Here is a 20,468-nt window from a genome sequence, read left to right on the forward strand (position 1 = left end):
GATTTGTGTGGGTTTCGTCCCGAGCCCTGGGATGGTCACGTGCTAGCGCCGATTTTTTGGCGAGCTCGCGCTAGTCCATACAGGGCCTAGTGCGGACCAGCCCGGAGCCGCCTCCTCTTTTCAGACTTGTCCTGGCCAAGAAGGCAGATTGGGACTGACGAAGCAGATTTGCATCAGCCTGTCTCGCGCAGGGGTCGTCCAGGAGTCGGGTTTCTTCAGTTGAGAATCGATTCTGGTCCCTCTGACGGCCTTTTCATCACTTTTGCTACGTGTCACTCCGCGACTACTGCGTGTTGCGGTGCTTTTTTTTTTCTTCCTCGCCTGCCTTCGACTTAACACGCGACGCGGTGGTGAAGAAACAGCTATCATCAACCGGGCTGTGACGGCCAAATAAGTCATCATGGCATCGCTGCCTCCTCCTCCCCCACCTCCAGGATGGGGTGCATCGGCGCCTCCATCTATGCCGCTCGCTCCGCCGCCTCCTGGGTACCAGCCGCCGGCTGATCCGACGGTCGCTAAGTTTGCGTTGAAGAAGAACGAATGGCTGCGGACGCAGCGTAACCGGTTCGGAGAGAAGAGGAAGGGGGGGTTTGTAGAGACGCAGAAGGCCGACATGCCGCCAGAGCATCTGCGCAAGATCGTCAAGGATATCGGCGATGTGTCGCAAAAGAAGTTCAGCACAGAGAAGCGAAGCTATCTGGGTGCGCTGAAGTTCATGCCCCACGCCGTCCTGAAGCTCTTGGAAAACATGCCAATGCCCTGGGAGTCGGCCAGAGAAGTTAAAGTCTTGTACCACGTCAACGGCTGCCTGACCCTCGTGAACGAGACGCCGCGGGTCATCGAGCCCGTCTTCCACGCCCAGTGGGCGACTATGTGGATGTGCATGCGACGCGAGAAGAGCGACCGCAGACACTTCAAGCGGATGCGTTTCCCCCCCTTTGATGACGAGGAACCGCCGCTGTCGTGGTCGGAAAACATCGAAGATGTCGAGCCCCTCGAGCCCATCCAGATGGAACTGGACGAGAACGAAGACACCGCCGTCTACGAATGGTTCTACGATCACCGCCCGCTCCTCGATACCCCCCACGTGAACGGGCCCAGCTACAGGGAATGGAACTTGACGTTACCGCAGATGGCGACTCTCTACCGCTTGAGCCACCAGCTGCTGAGTGACGTGGTGGATCAGAACTATTTTCACATGTTCGATCTCAGCAGCTTCAAGACGGCCAAGGCTTTAAACGTTGCCATCCCCGGCGGCCCTCGCTTTGAACCTCTCTACAAGGATATCGACCCCAACGACGAGGACTTTAGTGAGTTCAACGCCATCGACCGTATCATCTTCCGTGCTCCCATTCGGACGGAATACCGGGTGGCCTTCCCCCATCTGTACAACACCTTGCCCCGGAGCGTCAAGATCTCGTGGTACTCTCATCCTCAGGTTGTCTATGTCCGAACCGAGGACCCTAACCTCCCCGCCTTCTACTTCGACCCCGTGATCAACCCGATTTCTTCTCGATCCGTCGCTCCCAAGAACGTCACCGTGAGCCACGAAGATTCCGTTTTTGGGCCGGGAAACATGGAGGACGATGAGTTCGAGCTTCCTGGTGAAGTGGAGCCGTTCTTCGCGGACGAGGAACTGTACAACTCCGAGACTGCCTCAGCTATTGCCCTGTGGTGGGCCCCGCATCCGTTCAACAAACGCTCTGGAAAAATGGTCCGCGCGCAGGATGTACCCCTGGTGAAGCAGTGGTATCTCGAGCATTGCCCCCAGGGCCAGCCTGTCAAAGTGCGCGTGTCTTACCAGAAAATGCTCAAGACCTACGTGCTCAACGAGCTTCACAAAAAGAAGCCCAAGGCTCAGAGCAAGCAGAACCTTCTGAAGACATTGAAGTCTACCAAATTCTTCCAGCAGACCACCATTGACTGGGTTGAAGCAGGTCTGCAAGTGTGCCGGCAAGGCTTCAACATGCTCAACCTCCTGATCCATCGCAAGAATCTGACCTACTTGCATCTGGATTACAACTTCAACCTGAAGCCTGTCAAGACCTTGACAACCAAGGAGCGGAAGAAATCTCGATTCGGAAACGCCTTCCATTTGATGAGAGAAATCTTGCGTCTCACCAAGTTGATTGTTGACGCCCAGGTTCAGTACCGCCTGGGCAACATTGATGCCTTCCAGCTCGCTGATGGCATCCTCTATGCGTTCAACCATGTTGGACAGTTGACCGGCATGTACCGTTACAAGTACAAGCTCATGCATCAGATTCGGTCATGCAAGGACTTGAAGCACTTGATCTACTACCGTTTCAATTCGGGCCCTGTCGGCAAGGGTCCCGGCTGCGGGTTCTGGGCCCCCGCCTGGCGTGTCTGGTTGTTCTTCATGCGTGGTATCATCCCCCTCCTGGAGAGATGGCTTGGAAACTTGCTTTCGCGCCAATTCGAGGGTCGTCACAGCAAGGGCGTCGCCAAGACCGTGACGAAGCAACGTGTCGAATCCCACTTTGATCTCGAGCTTCGTGCTTCCGTCATGGCAGACCTGATGGACATGATGCCCGAAGGTATCAAACAGAACAAGGTCAACACTGTTCTTCAGCATCTTTCGGAAGCATGGAGATGCTGGAAGAGTAACATCCCCTGGAAGGTGCCCGGATTGCCCGCTCCTATTGAGAACATCATCCTTCGTTACGTCAAGAGCAAGGCCGATTGGTGGATTTCAGTCGCACATTACAATCGGGAAAGAATTCGCCGCGGCGCCACGGTTGATAAGACTGTCGCGAAAAAGAACCTCGGTCGTCTCACACGGCTTTGGCTCAAGGCCGAACAAGAAAGGCAGCATAATTACCTCAAGGATGGTCCTTATGTATCATCCGAAGAAGCCGTTGCCATCTATACCACCATGGTGCACTGGCTTGAGTCACGCAAGTTCTCTCCTATCCCTTTCCCCAGTGTCTCCTACAAACACGATACCAAGATCTTGATTCTGGCCCTTGAACGCCTGCGTGAATCGTACTCTGTCAAGGGTCGACTTAATCAGAGTCAGCGTGAAGAGCTTGCGCTCATCGAACAGGCCTACGACTCTCCGGGAACCACCTTGGCAAGAATCAAACGCTTTCTCCTAACCCAGAGAGCATTCAAGGAGGTTGGCATCGACATGAATGACAACTATAACAATATCAACCCCGTCTATGACGTCGAGCCCATCGAAAAGATCACTGATGCCTATCTCGACCAATACCTCTGGTACCAAGCCGAGCAGCGTCACCTGTTCCCGGCGTGGATCAAACCCTCGGATTCAGAGGTCCCTCCCTTGCTGACATACAAGTGGGCTCAGGGAATCAACAACCTGTCAAACGTCTGGGAGACTGCAGACGGAGAGACCAATGTGATGATTGAAACTGAACTTTCCAAGGTCTATGAAAAAATCGATCTTACATTGCTCAACCGCTTGCTCCGTCTCATCATGGATCACAACTTGGCTGATTACATCACGTCAAAGAACAACGTGCAGCTCAGCTACAAGGACATGAACCACACCAACAGCTACGGTTTGATTCGAGGCCTTCAGTTCTCTGGATTCGTCTTCCAGTACTACGGTCTCATGATCGATCTGCTCCTCCTTGGTCTGCAACGTGCAAGCGAGATGGCAGGCCCGCCTCAGAGTCCGAACGACTTCCTGCAATTCAGGGACCGTGCAACTGAAACTCGCCACCCGATCCGTCTCTACACCCGCTATGTTGACAAGATCTGGGTTTTTTTCCGGTTCTCGGCCGATGAGTCCAGAGACCTGATCCAACGGTTCCTGACGGAAAATCCTGATCCCAACTTCGAAAACGTCATCGGGTACAGAAACAAGAAGTGCTGGCCTCGCGACTGCAGAATGCGCTTGATGCGCCACGATGTGAACCTCGGCCGTGCCGTGTTCTGGGATTTGAAAAACCGCCTGCCCCGATCCATCACAACAGTCGAATGGGACGATACGTTTTCCAGCGTCTACAGCAAGGACAACCCTAACCTCTTGTTCTCAATGAGCGGGTTTGAAGTTCGCATCCTGCCGAAGATTCGCAATCAAAATGAGGAGTTTTCGGTGAAGGACAGCGTCTGGTCCTTGGTCGATAACTCGTCCAAGGAGCGAACGGCTCATGCCTTCCTCCAAGTCACAGAGGAGGACATCCAAAAGTTCAACAACAGGATTCGACAGATCCTCATGTCGTCTGGATCCACCACCTTCACCAAGATCGCGAACAAATGGAACACCGCTTTGATTGCCTTGTTCACTTACTACCGTGAGGCTGCCGTTTCGACTGTCAACCTTTTGGATACGATCGTCAAATGCGAGACCAAGATTCAGACTCGTGTCAAGATTGGTTTGAACTCCAAGATGCCGTCGCGCTTCCCTCCCGCTGTCTTTTATACCCCTAAGGAGCTTGGTGGTCTGGGAATGATCTCTGGATCTCACATCCTCATTCCAGCTAGTGACAAGCGATGGTCCAAGCAGACGGATACTGGAATCACCCATTTCCGTGCTGGTATGTCACATGACGAAGAAACCTTGATTCCGAACATTTTCCGCTACATCATTCCTTGGGAGGCCGAGTTCATCGACTCTCAGCGTGTTTGGATGGAGTATTCCCAAAAGCGACAGGAAGCACAGCAACAGAATCGGCGCCTGACCTTGGAGGATCTTGAGGATAGCTGGGACCGTGGTCTGCCGCGTATCAACACACTGTTCCAAAAGGATCGCAGCACCCTCAGCTTCGACAAGGGTTTCCGTCTCCGCGCCGAATTTAAGCAGTACCAGTTGATGAAGAGCAATCCGTTCTGGTGGACAAGTCAGCGGCACGACGGCAAGCTGTGGAACCTGAATGCCTACCGAACCGACGTCATTCAGGCTCTGGGTGGTGTCGAAACCATCCTGGAACACACCCTGTTCAAGGCTACCGCTTTTCCATCATGGGAGGGTCTCTTTTGGGAAAGAGCCAGCGGCTTCGAAGAGTTAGTAATCCCTTTTTTCCCTTTTAGAACGTTGCGGAATGTTAAACTAACTTGTCGGCAGGTCGATGAAGTTCAAGAAGCTCACAAACGCCCAGCGATCGGGTTTGAACCAGATCCCGAACCGTCGATTCACGCTTTGGTGGTCCCCGACCATTAACCGCGCCAACGTGTACGTTGGTTTCCAGGTTCAACTGGATCTTACCGGTATCTTCTTGCACGGCAAGATTCCTACCTTGAAGATCTCCTTAATCCAGATCTTCCGTGCCCATTTGTGGCAAAAGATTCACGAGTCCGTTGTCATGGATTTGTGCCAGGTCTTTGACCAGGAATTGGAGCAGTTGGGTATCGAGGCAGTTCAGAAGGAGACTATCCATCCTCGTAAATCATACAAGATGAACAGCTCCTGTGCCGATATTCTTCTGTTCGCGACCAACAAATGGAATGTGACGCGGCCATCCCTTCTGTTTGATACGAAGGATGTTTACGAGCCCACGACCACCAACAAGTTCTGGCTTGATGTGCAACTGAGATATGGTGATTATGATTCTCACGATATCGAGAGATATGTTCGTGCCAAATACCTCGACTACACCACGGATAGCATGAGCATCTACCCCTCTGCCACCGGTCTCATGATCGGCATCGACCTTGCATACAACCTACACTCGGCTTATGGCCAGTACTTCCCTGGATTGAAGACGCTGATTCAGCAAGCGATGGCGAAGATCATGAAGGCAAACCCTGCCTTGTATGTGTTGAGAGAGCGTATCCGAAAGGGCTTGCAGCTATATGCCTCAGAGAGCAACCAGGAATTTCTCAATTCGCAGAACTACTCGGAACTCTTCAGTCCTCAGATCCAACTGTTCATTGACGACACCAACGTGTACCGTGTGACGATCCATAAGACCTTCGAAGGTAACCTTACCACCAAGCCGATCAACGGTGCCATCTTTATTTTCAACCCTCGAACTGGTCAACTCTTCTTGAAGATCATTCACACGAGTGTCTGGGCTGGACAGAAGCGTCTTGGTCAGCTGGCCAAATGGAAGACTGCAGAAGAAGTGGCGGCCCTCATCCGCTCTCTGCCGGTGGAAGAGCAGCCTAAGCAGCTTATTGTTACTCGCAAGGGTCTCCTTGATCCGCTTGAGGTCCATCTGCTTGACTTCCCCAACATTTCTATTCGCGCTTCTGAGCTCCAGCTTCCATTCCAAGCCGCTATGAAGGTTGAGAAGCTGGCTGATATGATTCTCCGTGCCACTGAGCCGCAGATGGTGCTGTTCAATCTTTACGATGAATGGTTACGTTCGATCTCTCCGTACACGGCCTTCTCTAGGTTGATCCTCATTCTTCGAGCCCTCCATGTCAATCCTGATAAGACAAAGATCATCTTGCGGCCTGATAAGACAGTGATCACTCAGGAACATCACATCTGGCCTTCACTCTCCGACGAGGACTGGATTAAGGTTGAAGTGCAGCTGCGTGACCTTATCTTGAACGATTATGGAAAGAAGAACAATGTCAACGTACAAAGTTTGACCAGTAGCGAAGTCCGTGACATCATTCTGGGTATGGAGATCAGTGCACCATCCTTGCAGAGACAGCAGGCAGCCGAAATCGAGAAGCAACAGGAAGAACAGAAGCAGCTTACCGCCGTCACCACCAAGACTCAGAACGTTCGTGGTGAGGAGATCATCGTCACCACGACGTCGCAGTACGAGCAGCAGTCGTTCGCGTCGAAGACTGAATGGCGCACCCGGGCCATTGCGACGTCGAACCTTCGCACCCGGTCGAACAACATCTACATCTCGTCCGACGACATCCAAGAGGAAGGGTACACGTACGTCATGCCCAAGAACATCCTGCGACGCTTCATCACTATCGCGGATCTTCGTGTGCAGGTTTCAGGCTACCTCTACGGCAGCTCACCCCCGGATAACGATCAAGTCAAGGAGGTGCGCACCATTGTCATGGTCCCGCAAGTCGGAAACACTCGCGATGTCCAGCTGCCACATGAGCTGCCGCAGCACGACTACCTGAACAGTCTGGAGCCCTTGGGTGTCATCCATACTGTCTCGGGCAATGAGCCTCCGTACATGACTGCCATGGATGTCACTCAGCATGCCCGCCTGATGAATGCCCATTCGTCCTGGGACAAGAAGACAGTGACGATGACGGTTTCGTTCACGCCCGGATCCGTGTCTCTGGCTGCCTGGGCGCTTACCCCCGAGGGCTACAAATGGGGGGCCGAAAACAAAGACACAACCTCGGACCAGCCGCAGGGATTCTCGACCAGTATGGGTGAAAAGTGTCAGCTGCTGCTCAGTGACAAGATCAGAGGCTATTTCTTGGTGCCAGAGGACAATGTCTGGAACTACAGCTTCATGGGCAGCTCGTTTGGCGGGGTCGAGAAACGGCCCGTCTACGTCAAGATCGACACGCCGCTACGTTTCTACGACGCACAGCATCGTCCGTTGCATTTCCAGAACTTTGCCGAGTTGGAGGATATTTGGGTTGACCGGTCCGATAATTTTGCCTGAGCGGGTTGTTTTCCGCGGCGAATTGTATTCTTTTACCTGTCTTATTTCATCGTCCTTTTCCCTTTAATCATCCTGATCCCGGCGTTGCGAGACTTTTGTCGTTTTAACCTATTTCCTGTATGCTAATCATGAAACTCCAAAAACCCGTCAGACAAGGATTTCAGCGGTCATCGACATTTTTTTTTTTTGTTTTTTAAAAAAACTTATGTGTATCTAGTATCCACAGATCAGAGCTGTGCTATTGAATTGAATGTCCATCGTAGTATACCAATAATTCTAATGCAATCTTTATCAATCTAGAACCGAGGTAGAGCGTGAAGTAGCTAAGAGATAGGAGACTACTCTTAGTTTATACTATAGTTATATCTAAATAGACAAGCTTTGATTTCATATCACGAATACTACGTAGTTACATGTAGTCTTGTTCGAACTCATGCAACAAGACGATCCCACCCTTGAAAGTCGACCAGAGGGCCGAGTCTATTGCCGGGATAACTTGGGCTCGAGCGCTTTTGTGGCTTGGACTGAAAGCAACTACTCATGCTTCATGTTTGAGCTCATCACCTTGTCACCTGTGTGTGGGGGGGCGGGAGGGGGAATGTGATCGGTTAACGTATTGTATCATGGTGGTGTCATCACAGGAAGAAAAATTTCTTAGAGATCTCTTGTCTATCGAATGAGGCAGGATGATAACGAGGGGGGGGGGGGGTTAATTTAGTTGCGCTTGTTCTTGGAATTGGCGCTGTGTGGGTGGAATTTTTGCAGGGCCTGTATTATGGTTCATTGGAAAAGAGCGAAAAAGGCTCCAGATTCTTGTAGTTAGTGGGTGTGATGGTTGTATAGTTTTGCCGAGATTTTGTGGAAGAAGAGACAGCCCTGGTAAGAGCAGGGATTGTAGACTGGGAAATCCTCAAGGCAGACGTAGACGTAGACGTAGACGTAAAGGAACTCCATCTCTGCTTCGTATAGAAGGCAGGTTTTGATAGTACTCCTTTCTCGATGAAGGAAAGGAGTACGAAAGAGATACGGAGGAAGAGGCAACAGACTCTAGGCCTGTCCTGTACGTCTTTAGGCTGATATGGCTGTTCAGATTATAAGAGGCATTATTATAACACGTTATATTATAGCATGGTGTTTATGGCGCTTTCATCTCTATTTTTCCAGCCAGATCTCTTGGTTGACAATTTGTGGCCATCTTCTAAGTCACGTTAGTTGTTAGTAGGGAAATCAATTGTATCGACAACATCCTCTTGCCTTCTCTCTGTCAAACTGGAGTCTGGAGTACGGAGTATATTATAAGCTTAATCAATCCCAGGCTGTCAGCTATGTACTAGGTACGTAGTACCTATTAGTTAGCAGGCCAGTATTACGCACATTAGTAACGTACACTAATCCAGGGGCTATCCGGATGTGTACAAGTAGTAGTACTGTAACAAAGGAATAGTCGCTAATAATGCCAACCGCCTTGACGTCCAATATGACGGTATATTATGGATTCCTATGTGGAGGCATACCCGTTAGGCTCGTTGGATAAAGTGGTATCCGGACCTACTCACATGCAAGCCCCATTCTATTCTTCAAAGTTGAAAAAGAGAGAATTGAAAAAAAAATAAGACCTGGTAGACTGTGTGGCGTATGTGATTTAGCCTGCTTCCTGTGGGAACTTGCACATCAACTTCTGATTTTGTAGGCCATCCGAAGCTATTCCTGTGTGCACATGCTGACTAACGGGTGACTAAGCCGGCCGGAACCCTGCGGGTAGATTTAACTAGTAGCACTTAGTAACACTTAGCCAGAGCCTTAAGACGACGGAGTATAACAATTTTTTGATCGCCATCCGTCATCGTCATCGTCATCGTCATCGTCATCGTCGAGAAGGAGGAGGGAAAAATTAATAATAATAATAATAATAATAATAATAATAATAATAAATAAAAAGAAAAGCCACAGCTGATATTCCGATGGTATACGACGGAGTGGTATGGTCTAGCGGACGGAAAGGAAACCCTGGCCAGGACTTTGAGAGGACCGAAGGTGTCGGATCTCCGATTCTCCACCTCCTTCTAGGACTACTTCGTCCGTAGTGCATCACTGCATACGTACCTAGGTAGTAGCGGCGCCTTGGCTCTTGGAAAGTGGCTGTCAGATACCACACCGTAGTAGATAGTTATGGAGTACGGAGTAGGCCTGTGCAGAGCGGGAGAAAAAAAATAATACTCCGTAGCCAAGGAAAAGGAAGGGCAATTTGTAGTAGTACTCCATACCTAGTAGTTACTCCGTAGATCCGTAGGTACTCCGTACTTCGTATATTTTCCCGTACTTTTCGGTTCCAGCGATATGTGCTCCGTAGTATAGTGTTAGTCAACTAAACTATTGACTAACAGCTACTCAACTATCCGGTCTAGCGACCTTGGGTGGTCTGAAGGGATCGGGAGACTAGCAGATAGTAAGATACCGATAGTTAGTGGGGGCTTGCATGCCGCTGGAGGAGGGGGACCACTCAGCCTCCATCTGACATCTTAGCTGCAGTTGTTTCTCCTCACTAGCACGATAGAGCCGTGATCGTGGGGTTTCTGATTGGATTGGTAGGGTCACAAAAATAGCACTCGGTTTGTACGGAGGACGCCAGTATCTGCGGATCGGAGACATTTCCTTTTTCGACGTCCGTGCCTTTCAGGAGCGACGTTTTCCATCATGGCGACGCAGCTCCTTTCGCCGGCGTCTTTTTGTGATGGATCATCAAGTCTACCGACCACGCGTAGATAGAGGGGAAGGGGGGAAAGGAGGATCGCTCGGAGAATTTTCTTGGTGGAGATGCCAGGAAGTACGGAGTGTCCCGTAGTTACCTTACCTGGTAGGCACCTAAGTTTAGGTAGTTACTCCGTACTCCGTACCTTGTCTGCAATACGTGCTGACTCAGCGCCTTCCGATTCGGCTTAGCCACCCCTGTGGGTTCACCCAGTAAAGCTTACCATTAAGCTACTAGGACCACTCCACAAAGAGGAGCCTTCCTAACTCCCTACTCCGTAGCCCGTACCCAGGCGGCTCACGGTACCTTCCAGCCGTGTCTGGCTTCCCAGGAAGAGCCTCGTGGCCTCTGCGGTTTTCGGTGCGTTTCCTGGACTATGGTGATGAGTTCCCAAGTACGACTACTACTTCACCGAATGCTTGCTGGTCGGAAATGTGGCTGCTGTTGCTCGTGAACACCTCGCATGCTAACACAATGGTGAAACAGACAGCAAAACGGCCCAGCGTCTGAGGTTCACCAGCTTTACCAGACTACCAGACTCGATTCCTCCAGCACCGTAAAATCAAACACTCGCTGAGTCAGTCACGGTCGGATCTAAGATGGTGCTACGGCCGAATCTTTGAAGAAGGAGAAGAAGAAGGGGGCGGGGGGGGAGAAGGGAAGCCGCCGTGAAAAGGAAGGTCCCCAAGGATGTCATCAAAAAGAAAAAGAAAGTAACCAAAAGGCTTAGACTCGAATCCTCGGGCTTTGCTGGTTCATCCAGATCCAATAAGGAGCGGATGTTGTCCGTCTACTGTGCCCTGCCGGCCCGTTAGGCCTTGCTTGACGTTGCCCCTGCGGATTGTGGGTGCGAGTGGAACAAGGGGGATCTTGCTCGCAAGCCTCTGTCGAATGGGAATAGACCCTGGCTAACGCGCAAAACTGGGCCCGGGCCCTCTCGACCCTGCCTAGCCTCTGTCCGAATGCTTTCCAGAACCCTTCTGCTGGTGCAAATTGACTCGTGCTGGATGACGAGTCTCCTGCTATCGTTGAGTGCCATCAAGTTTATTGACCCGGCGGGAGTGCCTTGGCTCAAGCCATTTCCTTCTTCAATGTCTTGCGCCCCGAAAAAATAAGATTTTTTTTTTTTTAAAAAAGGGGAACAGCTTTCGGGTTGCTGTGGAGGCGTATTTCCGCAGTCGGTCTCTTGGATGCACTTCCATACCTATCTGTCGTTCTTGTCTTTGACATTGATTCGTTGGAGCGTCGCTTTCTACCCCTCCTCTGCCTTGAACAAACTCCCCCTACTCCGTGTAGGCAGAAGACGGCGGCGGCGGGTCCGAAGACGCATCGATGAAAGGTTGGAAGCCTCGGTCTAGAGATGACGCTTCCCGCTTTCTTGGATCTATTGAATAACGTTAGCCACATCTGCGTGGACCTATGCCACCGAAGTGGGGAACGTCCTGGTCTAACTGGCCTTGTCATGCTGTCCCTGGTGTCTTCTTAAAGTAGCTGCATGGCTGCCCTTTGGATAGATTCTACGCAGGCATTTTCATCCTTTCTCTGTCACTCGTTTTTTGTTCTTGTTCTTCTTCTTCTTGCTTTGCTTCTTTCTTCTTTCCTTCATTCTTTTTTTTATTACGAAAACCCTCTTTCTACGCGGTCCTTGTCACCTGGCTGTGCAGACATTTTCTGCGCAACCTATGTACCTTGTCAGCTAAAACCGCCGGCCTGGAGGTCCAACGGGAAATTAAATTGAACTCTCCATTCCCTGGGATTGACCAAGACGCAAACCCAAACCAATCATCTCTTTTTGGGTCCTTGCTCCTTTTCCAGATCTTCAACCCCCAGATAGGCCGCTTGCCAGGGCTTCACAGCTCTAGCAGCGCCAGATGTATGTCCGCGACCCTGGCGGATCCATATCCAGACTATACGCCCAGCTACTCTCACCATGCCAATTGCACGACGGAAGAACAGGGAAACCTGTTGATATTTGATGCCAGCCAGACCGACTTGGATCATACTCATCCGTCTTTTACCCCAGACACGCCTCATCAATCACTCTTTGACCAACATCCCCCGCCGGATCAGCGGCATGCAGGTACCGCAATCTTGTCATCGGGCACGCCTCAGCCCATGACTCATGATTATTCGCAGTCTGTTCTCCTCACATCGCAGCTGCAGCCTCAAGATCCGCTGCATTATACGCCCACTGCTCTGCAGGTCTTCTCCGCTCCGCGTGGCAGGAAACGGTCTCATGCAGAGAGCGAAGGTGAGCCCGGTCAGTTGGATCCCACCGTTGGACCACAGCTGTCTGGCCTGCCCGCCAGTGAGGTGTCCCCCGAAGCGACACATTCTCCCGAGTTTCTTTTTACGGTGCCCGGTGATTCCTCTCCACACCTGCCCCCTGGCTCGAGTCATAGATACTCGACCCCGCAATCTTCTGCGACGCTACCACGGCACCATCACCATCGCCTCCCTCCCCAGGCTTCATTGCAACCAGATCAACAGTATGGTTCGGACACATCGTCACCACCGGCAGTTCCCGGTCCGCCAAGCGTGGTAGGCCAGCCAGGCATGCCCGAGCCCGCTCCCAGGCCACCGGGACCGAAGCTCAAGTTCACTGCGGAGGAAGACGCCCTGCTAGTCGAGCTGAAGGAGAATAAAAATCTCACATGGAGGCAAATTTCTGATTTCTTCCCCGGTCGAACCAGCGGCACTCTTCAAGTCCGCTATTGCACCAAGTTGAAAGTGAAAGATACAGTCTGGTCGGACGAAATGGTGCGTTCTCTCTCTCTCTCTCTCTCTCTCTCTATCTCTCTCTGACTAACTGTTGATCAGGTCGAACGGCTACGGCACGCGATCGAAGACTATGAAAATGACCGTTGGCGTATCATCGCGACCAAGGTTGGCCACGGATTCACGCCTGCAGCCTGCCGCGCAAAAGCGGCGGATCTTTGATGACGAAAAATTTGATTTTTATCTTACGGCAATTTTTTATTATTTCTTCTTCTTCTTCTCCTCCCCTTCTTTTTCTTTTTGGAAAAAACCCATTTGGATTTCTTGTCGGTTTAGTATATTTGGGACTTGGCCTTGGATTTTGGTTGGATCGGCCCCGGTGAATCTTCTGCCTCTGTGGATACAGATCAGCTTGGATATTTGTACAGTGTATATAGTAATTCTAATTGTAATCCATCTCACCCTTGACTTACTACATACTTGGAGATCTCCACTTTTGACAGGTACCTACCGTACCGTAGGTAGTGACCAAGTACGGATTCCGAAAATATGGAGTGATCGAGGATCGTATGAGACAGGGCTCAACCCTGCCTGGGCGCTGGATCAGGCAATGCACCCAGAACGGCGCCTGCAGTCCGCCGTACCAGCTGCGCAGCCAATCAACGCTGCTGACTAAGAGCCAGCGCACGACTCGGGAAAGCTGGGAGCGCCAAGCACGGGCTGGAGCGGCTTCAAACTCACCTCACCTCCAAACCTCCCTCCTCTCCAAACGTTCTCACCCCCACGAGTCCACCACCACCAGCTGGTCCTTCCCCCCTCCTAATAATTTCACCAAGGACAATGTTCCTCCAGCGCACAGCTGTCGCCCTTGCCCGGCGCGCCCCGGCTAGAGCCATCGCCGCCCGCCCTTTCTCGTCCTCCATCGTCCGCAGTTCGTGAACCCCCCCATCCTGCCCAACGTCGCGCTTTTTCGCTTCTGTCTCCAACAGCAATGGCTCCTCAACTGGCCTCAATTTGGTCAGGGAGTGGTTGTTTGTCGATTGAGGGGCTCACAAATGTTCAATGGGGTCTTGAGCTAACGTTTGCTTTCGTTAATAGACAACAAGAAATGGGAGGCCTCGCCTGAGGGCAAAATCCTCTCTTTCGAGGGTTAGTGTGCAGCGATTCCTTCCCCCTCCCCCTACGTCTTCTTCTCGTGTGATTGTTATATTTTCTGGGACTTTTGAGACGGCGTTTGATGTGTTTTGCTGTTGCAATTGTTGCATCGTCCCGTTCGTCCGTGTCAGAATTGTGATGCGTCATTTCCCGAACACCGCAATCTGTGATTCTATGCTGACAATTCTTTTCCACAGAGATCAAGAATGAGAAGGACCTTCTTCCCCCGGGTGGTAAGCCCGGTACCATCCCTAGCGACCTCGAGCAGGCCACCGGTCTCGAGCGTCTCGAACTCATCGGAAAGATGCAGGGCATCGATATCTTCGACATGAGACCCCTTGATGCTTCCAGGAAGGGTATGCCTTACGCTATATCACTGTGCCGGTTTGGCTTTTCTATTATTGTTGTTTCAAGGCTAACTTGGATGTGCAGGAACGATTGAGAACCCCATCATTGTCAACGGTGCCGGTGATGAACAGTACGCCGGTTGCACTGGCTACCCCGCAGATTCCCACCAGGTTAACTGGCTGACTGTGAGTCATCCCGCCATCTGAACCTCAGATGTCTCTTTTACGGTATTCTAATGCGCCACTTTCTCAGGTCTCTCGTGACCGCCCCATTGAGCGCTGCGGCGAGTGCGGCAACGTTGTCAAGCTGAACTACATCGGCCCCGAGGAGGACCCCCATGCACGTATGTTCTAACCAAACCCTTGTGGCTTCAGCGTGAAGTGAACCGAGCATCTCGCTAATCTAGCTTTCTTTTCTAGACGACCACGGTCACGGCCACGGCCACCCCGCTCACGAGGAGCCCAAGACCTTTGCCGACTTCGTCAAGCCCGAGTACTGGTACCGGTAAATACTCGAGGTGAACCCCAAGAAGCACGCAGCTGTTCTCCTCCTCAAATGGTTACGCTTTCCAAGCAGACAAGGCGACAGAAGACGGTCCAGTGCACCCGCCAAGAAGGAGTAGATGGGAGGAGAGAGCTCATCTTCCTCCCCCCCGTCTTTGCTTCCTTCTTCTACTACTCATTTACAACCTGACCTCTTTCCTGAACCCTTTTCCTGTATTGCCTCGGTATATTTTTGTGTTAGCAGCTGTATTTGTTTTGCCCCCCACCCCCCGATACTCGCTAAAGTCCCTGTCTCCTTTGTAGAATAGTCGAAGACGAATGAAAGTTGTGGCAGTAACTGTGTTGGTTTGTTGTGGTCTCATCGTATGGCATGACATGCCTCCGGGGAAACTCGGGATGAAATCTGCTTACATTAGTGCGTATTTAGTAAAAGGTAGCTACTACCTAGGTACCTACCTAACTATCATTCAGATAGATGCCTGACGAGAAGTGTAACTAGTTACGAGGTGGTCGGCAGTCTTAACATTTTATTAACAGAGTCTGTATATACCTAGGTATATTCCGTCCGTCCAGCGCTTACATTGTAAAGTAATACATTCACTGTCATGAATATACATCATCCTGCTGTTTTTAGGACATCATGACCTTAAAAACCTCATCATACAAAATGATATGTACAGGTAAAGGGCAAGTGGGAGAAGGGCGACAGCCCTTCCCTAAGTGTATCTACAAGATGAATTTCTCGTGTGTGTGTGTGTGTATACTTGTGTTACCTTCCGAATCGACGACGTTCCAAGTAACGCAGCGGCGGGTAGACGAGAGCTGCCCAAGTGAAACCGACGTAGTTACCCATCTGTAATTGTCAGTCGAAAGAAACGAGAAAAGAGAGAGAGAAAGAAAGAAAAAGGCTTACATCCGCGCCGTAGTCACCCACTAAGCTAGCCAGAGGGCCGATATACCACACCTGGGCCATGCAGAGGATGGCGCCGGCCCAGCCGACCAGGAAGGCGACAAAGGCTGCGATGCCGACGGGCAGCTTGGACGGATCGTTCCATGCGCCCCAGTTGTAGCCGCTGCGGAGGCGGAAGAAGCAGTGTTCCTCGAGGAGGATGGCGAACCAGATGGCCACCCAGTAGCCCATCAGGGCGAGGAAATTGGTGAAGATCTCCGAAAGACTGCCGCGGCCGGCTAGCGCACACACCGTGTAAATGATCACGCCGATCGTGTTCCAGATCACGCGCGGGATGAACTCGGCGTAGCGGCCGAGAATCTGGAAATCCACGCTTGACGAGTACGTCGGCGGGATGGTGTTGGCAATCAAGCCCAGCGCAACTACCACCGAGCAGAACTTGCCGAAGCCGTGCAGGGGCCCGAATCCCTCGACAATCAGGGCCCCAGCGCCCCGGTCATACGCAGCTGCGTACTCTGCATGAGCGCCGATCCCGGATGCAAGCCCGATTCCACAGACAAGGGCCATGGTGAAGGAAACCATAAGACCAAAGAAGGTCAGGCCGAAGAGGGCGGACTTGGATGTGTTTTCGGGGTAGTAGACGAAGAAATCGGCCGCCAGGGGCGCGTAGGTGATGGCAGCGCTCACGCAGAGGGAGAAGAAGGAGAGCCGGTTTCCTACAAGTGTGCGCGCATCACCCTGCGATGGGGCCGCCAAATCGAACTTGGACGCAGAAACGCCAAAAAGAATACAAACAACAATCAGTTGAGGGAGGAAGGCAAAGCTATTTCCATGTTTAGTAAAAAAAAAAAAGCCATGACCAAGAAGAGAGTTCCGAGAACACTCACCGTTCATAATAATGGAAAATTTGGATACCAAATGTGGCCACGGCCCAGCTGATAACGGCGATGATTACAATCCCTGAGAGTGGGTGTGTTATGGACAAAGTTGATAAAAAGGCTGGCAGGACCAGAAGGTTTACTGACCGACAGCAACGGACATGCTTCCACTCGGAGAGACTGCCGAGAGGATCTGACCTCCAACAACACAGTCAATCAAGCAGTAGCCGAGCATTTGAATGAGATTAAGAAGCACAATGATCTTGCTGGGCCACCAGCCCATAGAATAGCGCCCAACAGCCTATTGCACGGTGAGTCTATCAGCTCTATACGAAATAGATGCATAAAAGGAATCAGCTGAAGCAGCTGAAGTAGTCTCATACCATAGTTCGGACACCGGACACGGGACCCCAGGTGGCCATCCACGAAGCAACCATGGAGCCTACCACGCAACCGCACACCGCGCACAGCGAAGAGTCCAGGAAGCTCAATCCGTAGACGACAGGACCGAGCATGCCAAGAGTAAGATTGTTCGCGGCCAGATTGATCGAGACCCAGAGCAGGAACGACTGCAGGTACGCGACCCATGTGAGGGTCATCCTCTCCCTCTCGCTCACCCGCTCAATCCCTCTGGCCTCCAGGTTATACTCAACAAGCTGCTGCTCGAAGACTTTGATGTAGGAACCGAGGCGAGAGGTAGCGGGACGGCTACGCCCTCCACTGGAGGGGAACTCGTCATCGTGAGTGAGAACGACCGGTTGTTCCTTGTGGTGAGCGGGGGAGGGGTCATCCACCTCTAGGGTAGAGATTTCGTTTTCTAACGACATTCTGTAGCAGAGGAGTCAGCGACTTCGATACCAAGCAAAGTTGGAAATTGCAAGAAATGACTAAGAGAGGGGGAGGAAAAAAGAAAACCACGCATGAATTCTTTCGCTGGAATTATCCAGATCAAGTTCAACCGTATGATCTCAGAACAGCAGCCGCAGCGAACGCACCCCCCTCCAAACACACTCAAGCAACCTGACTGGCCCAAGGGATAGACATCTAACCATACATATGCGTCCTGTCTGTCCCTTTTGTACCACCAGCTAGGTGCCTGTTGCTGGTGGCGGGGCGCAGCGACTGCCGAACACCGGTCTTCATGCAAGGCGCGATAGTACCTAGATAGCCTTGATCTCTTGACAAAACCAAACTACTTGTCTTCATAGTGGTCCTCGACAGGATAACGCGTGGGAGAGAGAAATACAGGCAGGATAATATCCGATCTGGCTAGCGGGTACAGTCTTGTCAGCTTCTTCTTATCAATGAGTCAAGATCCGGAAGAGGCGTTTCCTGCCCCTCGACAAAAGCGATGGGCAAGACTTTCGTAGAACACAGACCTTTCAAACAGACCAGTTGCCCAGTTTGATTTTTGCAAGTTTTTTGGTCGCCTGACGATGTCTCAGGAAAAATTCGCGGCCGAAGAAAATCGTAGCCAATGTCGGGTAAGAAGAAGGAAAGTTTCTTTCTTCCCTGCATCCTTGACCGCGGGGAAGATGTTCGATCGACTCTAGCCCGTGCGCTCTTCCCGTCGCCCCATATTTTCCCGAGATAAGCTGAGAGAGCGACTTGAAGTGAAGAAGAGGAAGAAGAAGAGATCGTGCACTGGTCTGTTGATACGCCGACTACTGGAATACAAGGTCAGGGAGAGGGAGAGAGAGAAATTGATCACTCGATTGTTCGGCCTGCTGTGCCAGAAGTCCACGGTCAAATCACATAAGGTCCATAGGAGGCCAAGGCAGATAGGAAATAAGAAATAGAGAATAAATAAATAGAACAGGGTGAGACCTTGGGAGAACGACCAGGCGAAACCACTCCCAACTCCATCCAGTGGCTGAAAACGGTCTCAGAAAGAAGAAAGGAAAGAAAAAGTGTCATAACGTGCATCAGGCTCATGAATCGTCAAGGCTCTTCCTTGTGCTCTCTCAAACATTTTTGAAATGTTCCCTTGCATACTGCTCGCATGCCTTGGGAAGCTGTCAGCATCATGGAAATAGAGAATCGGCCATTCTTACTTTTGCAGGCTTGCCAACTTTCTGCCCGATGATTTTCCACTTGTTGGCCTCATATTCTTTGATTGCCTCGCGCAATGCGGTAGACTGCCCGAACTTCTCAGTAACAGGTTGAGACATCGCCTCGATATAAAGCCGCTGCAAGCGTTCATCTTACCTCGTCCTCTGCAAACTCGGCGTAGTGCATATCCTGTGGCCCTCTGTCAGTACTGGTCTATATGTCTCTAGCTTTGACTCACCTTATACCAATGTTTCTTCACGCTCCCTTCGGTTCTGGCAGGGAAGGTCTATATTGGGGCGGTAAGCATCTGATAACACAACAGGGTGATGTATATATATATATATATATATGTATGGTTTACTCCACGAACCTTTGCTATCTCACTCCAGCTGAGTCCAGTATCCCGCATGGTCTTCAATCTCTGTTCCTCCTCTGCAGTCCACGGGGTGTTGGTCCTGGACTTTTTCTTGGGCGCCGGCTCTGGGATGGCCATCGTCACGCCGCCCATCACTTCAGCCGCTGTACCCATGGGCATGACCATTGTCGAAGGTACTCCAGGCGGCGGCGAGGCCCGGCGTTTCCGTGGATTTGGAACTGACATCTGATTTGGAGGCATCGCAAGCCCGTCGAACGGAACGGCTCCTGGAAACGCGCGTAACTGCTGCTGCGCCATGAGATGAGCTGGTGCGGCTGTAGTGGGCAGAGAGGGCTTCATGCGCTTCGAGTTTGGAGGTGCCCTGGTCCAGCAACGGGAAGGAGGAATGTCAGTGGCAAGGAAGCAAAAAGAAGTTATGTGTTGCCTCACGTTTCGAAAGTGAATGGCAGAAGCACATGACTAAATCAGGGTAAGGTGCCTCCGCATTAGGTAACACTTTTCTTGAAGATACAGAGGGCCACGGTGTGTTTGGTGGACGGCTAGGAGTACTTACGACATGGTGAAAGACGTGTGGGCTCCCCAACCAGTCCCTCCCGATTCATCTGCACAAGAACCGCGCTGCTGATAACCTGCTGCTCGAGACACTTTGTCAAAGGGCTCCAGGGTCGAGTAAGAAGATGACTTTCCCCTGTTACACTAGAACTGATGACCGGGGGGTGGAGGACCTCTTCACGGAGGGTGAAAGGTAAATGAGATCACAGGGATGAAAAAGACGAGATGTGAATTCGGAGGAACCTCGACCTCTAGGTACTTGTATATCTATATTATATATATTTATATATATATATATATATAATATATGGAGCGCGTACCTGATTTCTGGGGGGTGGGCGAGATACGGCGATGTACTGGTACTCGAAGGACTGCTATCGCAGAGGTAAACAGAACATAGAAAGCCAGCGTTCAGTGCGGGGGAAGGGTGACTTGAAACTGGCCAGAGAAGATCCAACGTCTAGCGTACAGGAGCACTCCCAGAAGCTGCTTGCCTTTGACTGAGATTCAGAAGCAGAGAGGACTCGATAAGAGAGGTGCGTGTATCGAGGGAAAGACGACTTCTGTACTGGGCTGAGAGCGGGGAAGCAAGCGGCCAGTGTCCAGGGAACAGGGCCGAATAGAAAACACCACAAACCGGGTCTGGACGGATTGTTTCCATGCTTGCTTCGGTACTGGGCGCCTCGTCTGGCCACAGA

At 51.4% G+C, this 20,468-nt stretch overlaps 6 protein-coding genes across 6 annotated transcripts; 4 read left to right on the forward strand and 2 right to left on the reverse strand.

Moving 5' to 3' along the window:
* The first annotated feature begins 268 nt into the window (after nt 1-268).
* Nucleotides 269-7,734, forward strand: ASPZODRAFT_107783 (hypothetical protein). The gene is made up of 2 exons (XM_022720954.1): nt 269-4,992; nt 5,054-7,734. Exons 1-2 carry the CDS (start codon nt 401-403, stop codon nt 7,527-7,529), a joined length of 7,068 nt encoding a protein of 2,355 aa, XP_022585818.1. The 5' UTR covers nt 269-400; the 3' UTR covers nt 7,530-7,734.
* A 4,419-nt stretch (nt 7,735-12,153) lies between these two features.
* Nucleotides 12,154-13,218, forward strand: ASPZODRAFT_148615 (hypothetical protein; the record flags this gene model as incomplete). The annotated part of the gene is made up of 2 exons (XM_022725398.1): nt 12,154-13,038; nt 13,099-13,218. The coding sequence occupies 2 exons, from the start codon at nt 12,154-12,156 to the stop codon at nt 13,216-13,218; spliced, it is 1,005 nt and encodes a 334-aa protein (XP_022585819.1).
* Nucleotides 13,219-13,780: 562 nt separating this feature from the next.
* On the forward strand, nt 13,781-15,308 carry ASPZODRAFT_127371 (hypothetical protein). The gene is made up of 6 exons (XM_022721729.1): nt 13,781-13,927; nt 14,095-14,145; nt 14,349-14,507; nt 14,584-14,684; nt 14,752-14,842; nt 14,919-15,308. Exons 1-6 carry the CDS (start codon nt 13,837-13,839, stop codon nt 15,005-15,007), a joined length of 582 nt encoding a protein of 193 aa, XP_022585820.1. The 5' UTR covers nt 13,781-13,836; the 3' UTR covers nt 15,008-15,308.
* On the forward strand, nt 15,039-15,726 carry ASPZODRAFT_357809 (hypothetical protein). The gene is made up of 5 exons (XM_022728271.1): nt 15,039-15,040; nt 15,088-15,226; nt 15,306-15,435; nt 15,502-15,540; nt 15,592-15,726. The coding sequence occupies exons 2-4, from the start codon at nt 15,122-15,124 to the stop codon at nt 15,534-15,536; spliced, it is 270 nt and encodes an 89-aa protein (XP_022585821.1). The 5' UTR covers nt 15,039-15,040; nt 15,088-15,121; the 3' UTR covers nt 15,537-15,540; nt 15,592-15,726.
* A 45-nt stretch (nt 15,727-15,771) lies between these two features.
* On the reverse strand, nt 15,772-17,617 carry ASPZODRAFT_57139 (hypothetical protein; the record flags this gene model as incomplete). Its single annotated transcript, XM_022728663.1, has 5 exons — nt 15,772-15,855; nt 15,916-16,735; nt 16,800-16,847; nt 16,934-17,091; nt 17,174-17,617. The coding sequence occupies 5 exons, from the start codon at nt 17,615-17,617 to the stop codon at nt 15,772-15,774; spliced, it is 1,554 nt and encodes a 517-aa protein (XP_022585822.1).
* A 1,137-nt stretch (nt 17,618-18,754) lies between these two features.
* ASPZODRAFT_148618 (hypothetical protein) lies at nt 18,755-19,776 on the reverse strand (the record flags this gene model as incomplete). The annotated part of the gene is made up of 6 exons (XM_022725399.1): nt 18,755-18,796; nt 18,845-18,928; nt 18,999-19,031; nt 19,081-19,128; nt 19,213-19,579; nt 19,772-19,776. The coding sequence occupies 6 exons, from the start codon at nt 19,774-19,776 to the stop codon at nt 18,755-18,757; spliced, it is 579 nt and encodes a 192-aa protein (XP_022585823.1).
* Nucleotides 19,777-20,468: the final 692 nt, after the last annotated feature.

Source organism: Penicilliopsis zonata (genome assembly GCF_001890105.1).
Source record: "Penicilliopsis zonata CBS 506.65 unplaced genomic scaffold ASPZOscaffold_1, whole genome shotgun sequence".
NCBI lineage: Eukaryota > Fungi > Ascomycota > Eurotiomycetes > Eurotiales > Aspergillaceae > Penicilliopsis > Penicilliopsis zonata.

What these genes read in the sequence shown, in the direction of transcription:
- ASPZODRAFT_107783 (XM_022720954.1), top strand. Translation starts at nt 401, where the DNA reads ATGGCATCGCTGCCTCCTCCTCCCCCACCTCCAGGATGGGGTGCATCG. An exon ending in AGAGCCAGCGGCTTCGAAGA is followed by an intron (nt 4,993 to 5,053) that starts GTTAGTAATCCC and finishes ACTTGTCGGCAG; the next exon opens with GTCGATGAAGTTCAAGAAGC.
- ASPZODRAFT_127371 (XM_022721729.1), top strand. Translation starts at nt 13,837, where the DNA reads ATGTTCCTCCAGCGCACAGCTGTCGCCCTTGCCCGGCGCGCCCCGGCT. An exon ending in CTCGTCCTCCATCGTCCGCA is followed by an intron (nt 13,928 to 14,094) that starts GTTCGTGAACCC and finishes TTTCGTTAATAG; the next exon opens with ACAACAAGAAATGGGAGGCC. An exon ending in CCTTGATGCTTCCAGGAAGG is followed by an intron (nt 14,508 to 14,583) that starts GTATGCCTTACG and finishes TTGGATGTGCAG; the next exon opens with GAACGATTGAGAACCCCATC.
- ASPZODRAFT_357809 (XM_022728271.1), top strand. Translation starts at nt 15,122, where the DNA reads ATGGGAGGAGAGAGCTCATCTTCCTCCCCCCCGTCTTTGCTTCCTTCT. An exon ending in CCTTTTCCTGTATTGCCTCG is followed by an intron (nt 15,227 to 15,305) that starts GTATATTTTTGT and finishes TCTCCTTTGTAG; the next exon opens with AATAGTCGAAGACGAATGAA. An exon ending in TAGTGCGTATTTAGTAAAAG is followed by an intron (nt 15,436 to 15,501) that starts GTAGCTACTACC and finishes AAGTGTAACTAG; the next exon opens with TTACGAGGTGGTCGGCAGTC.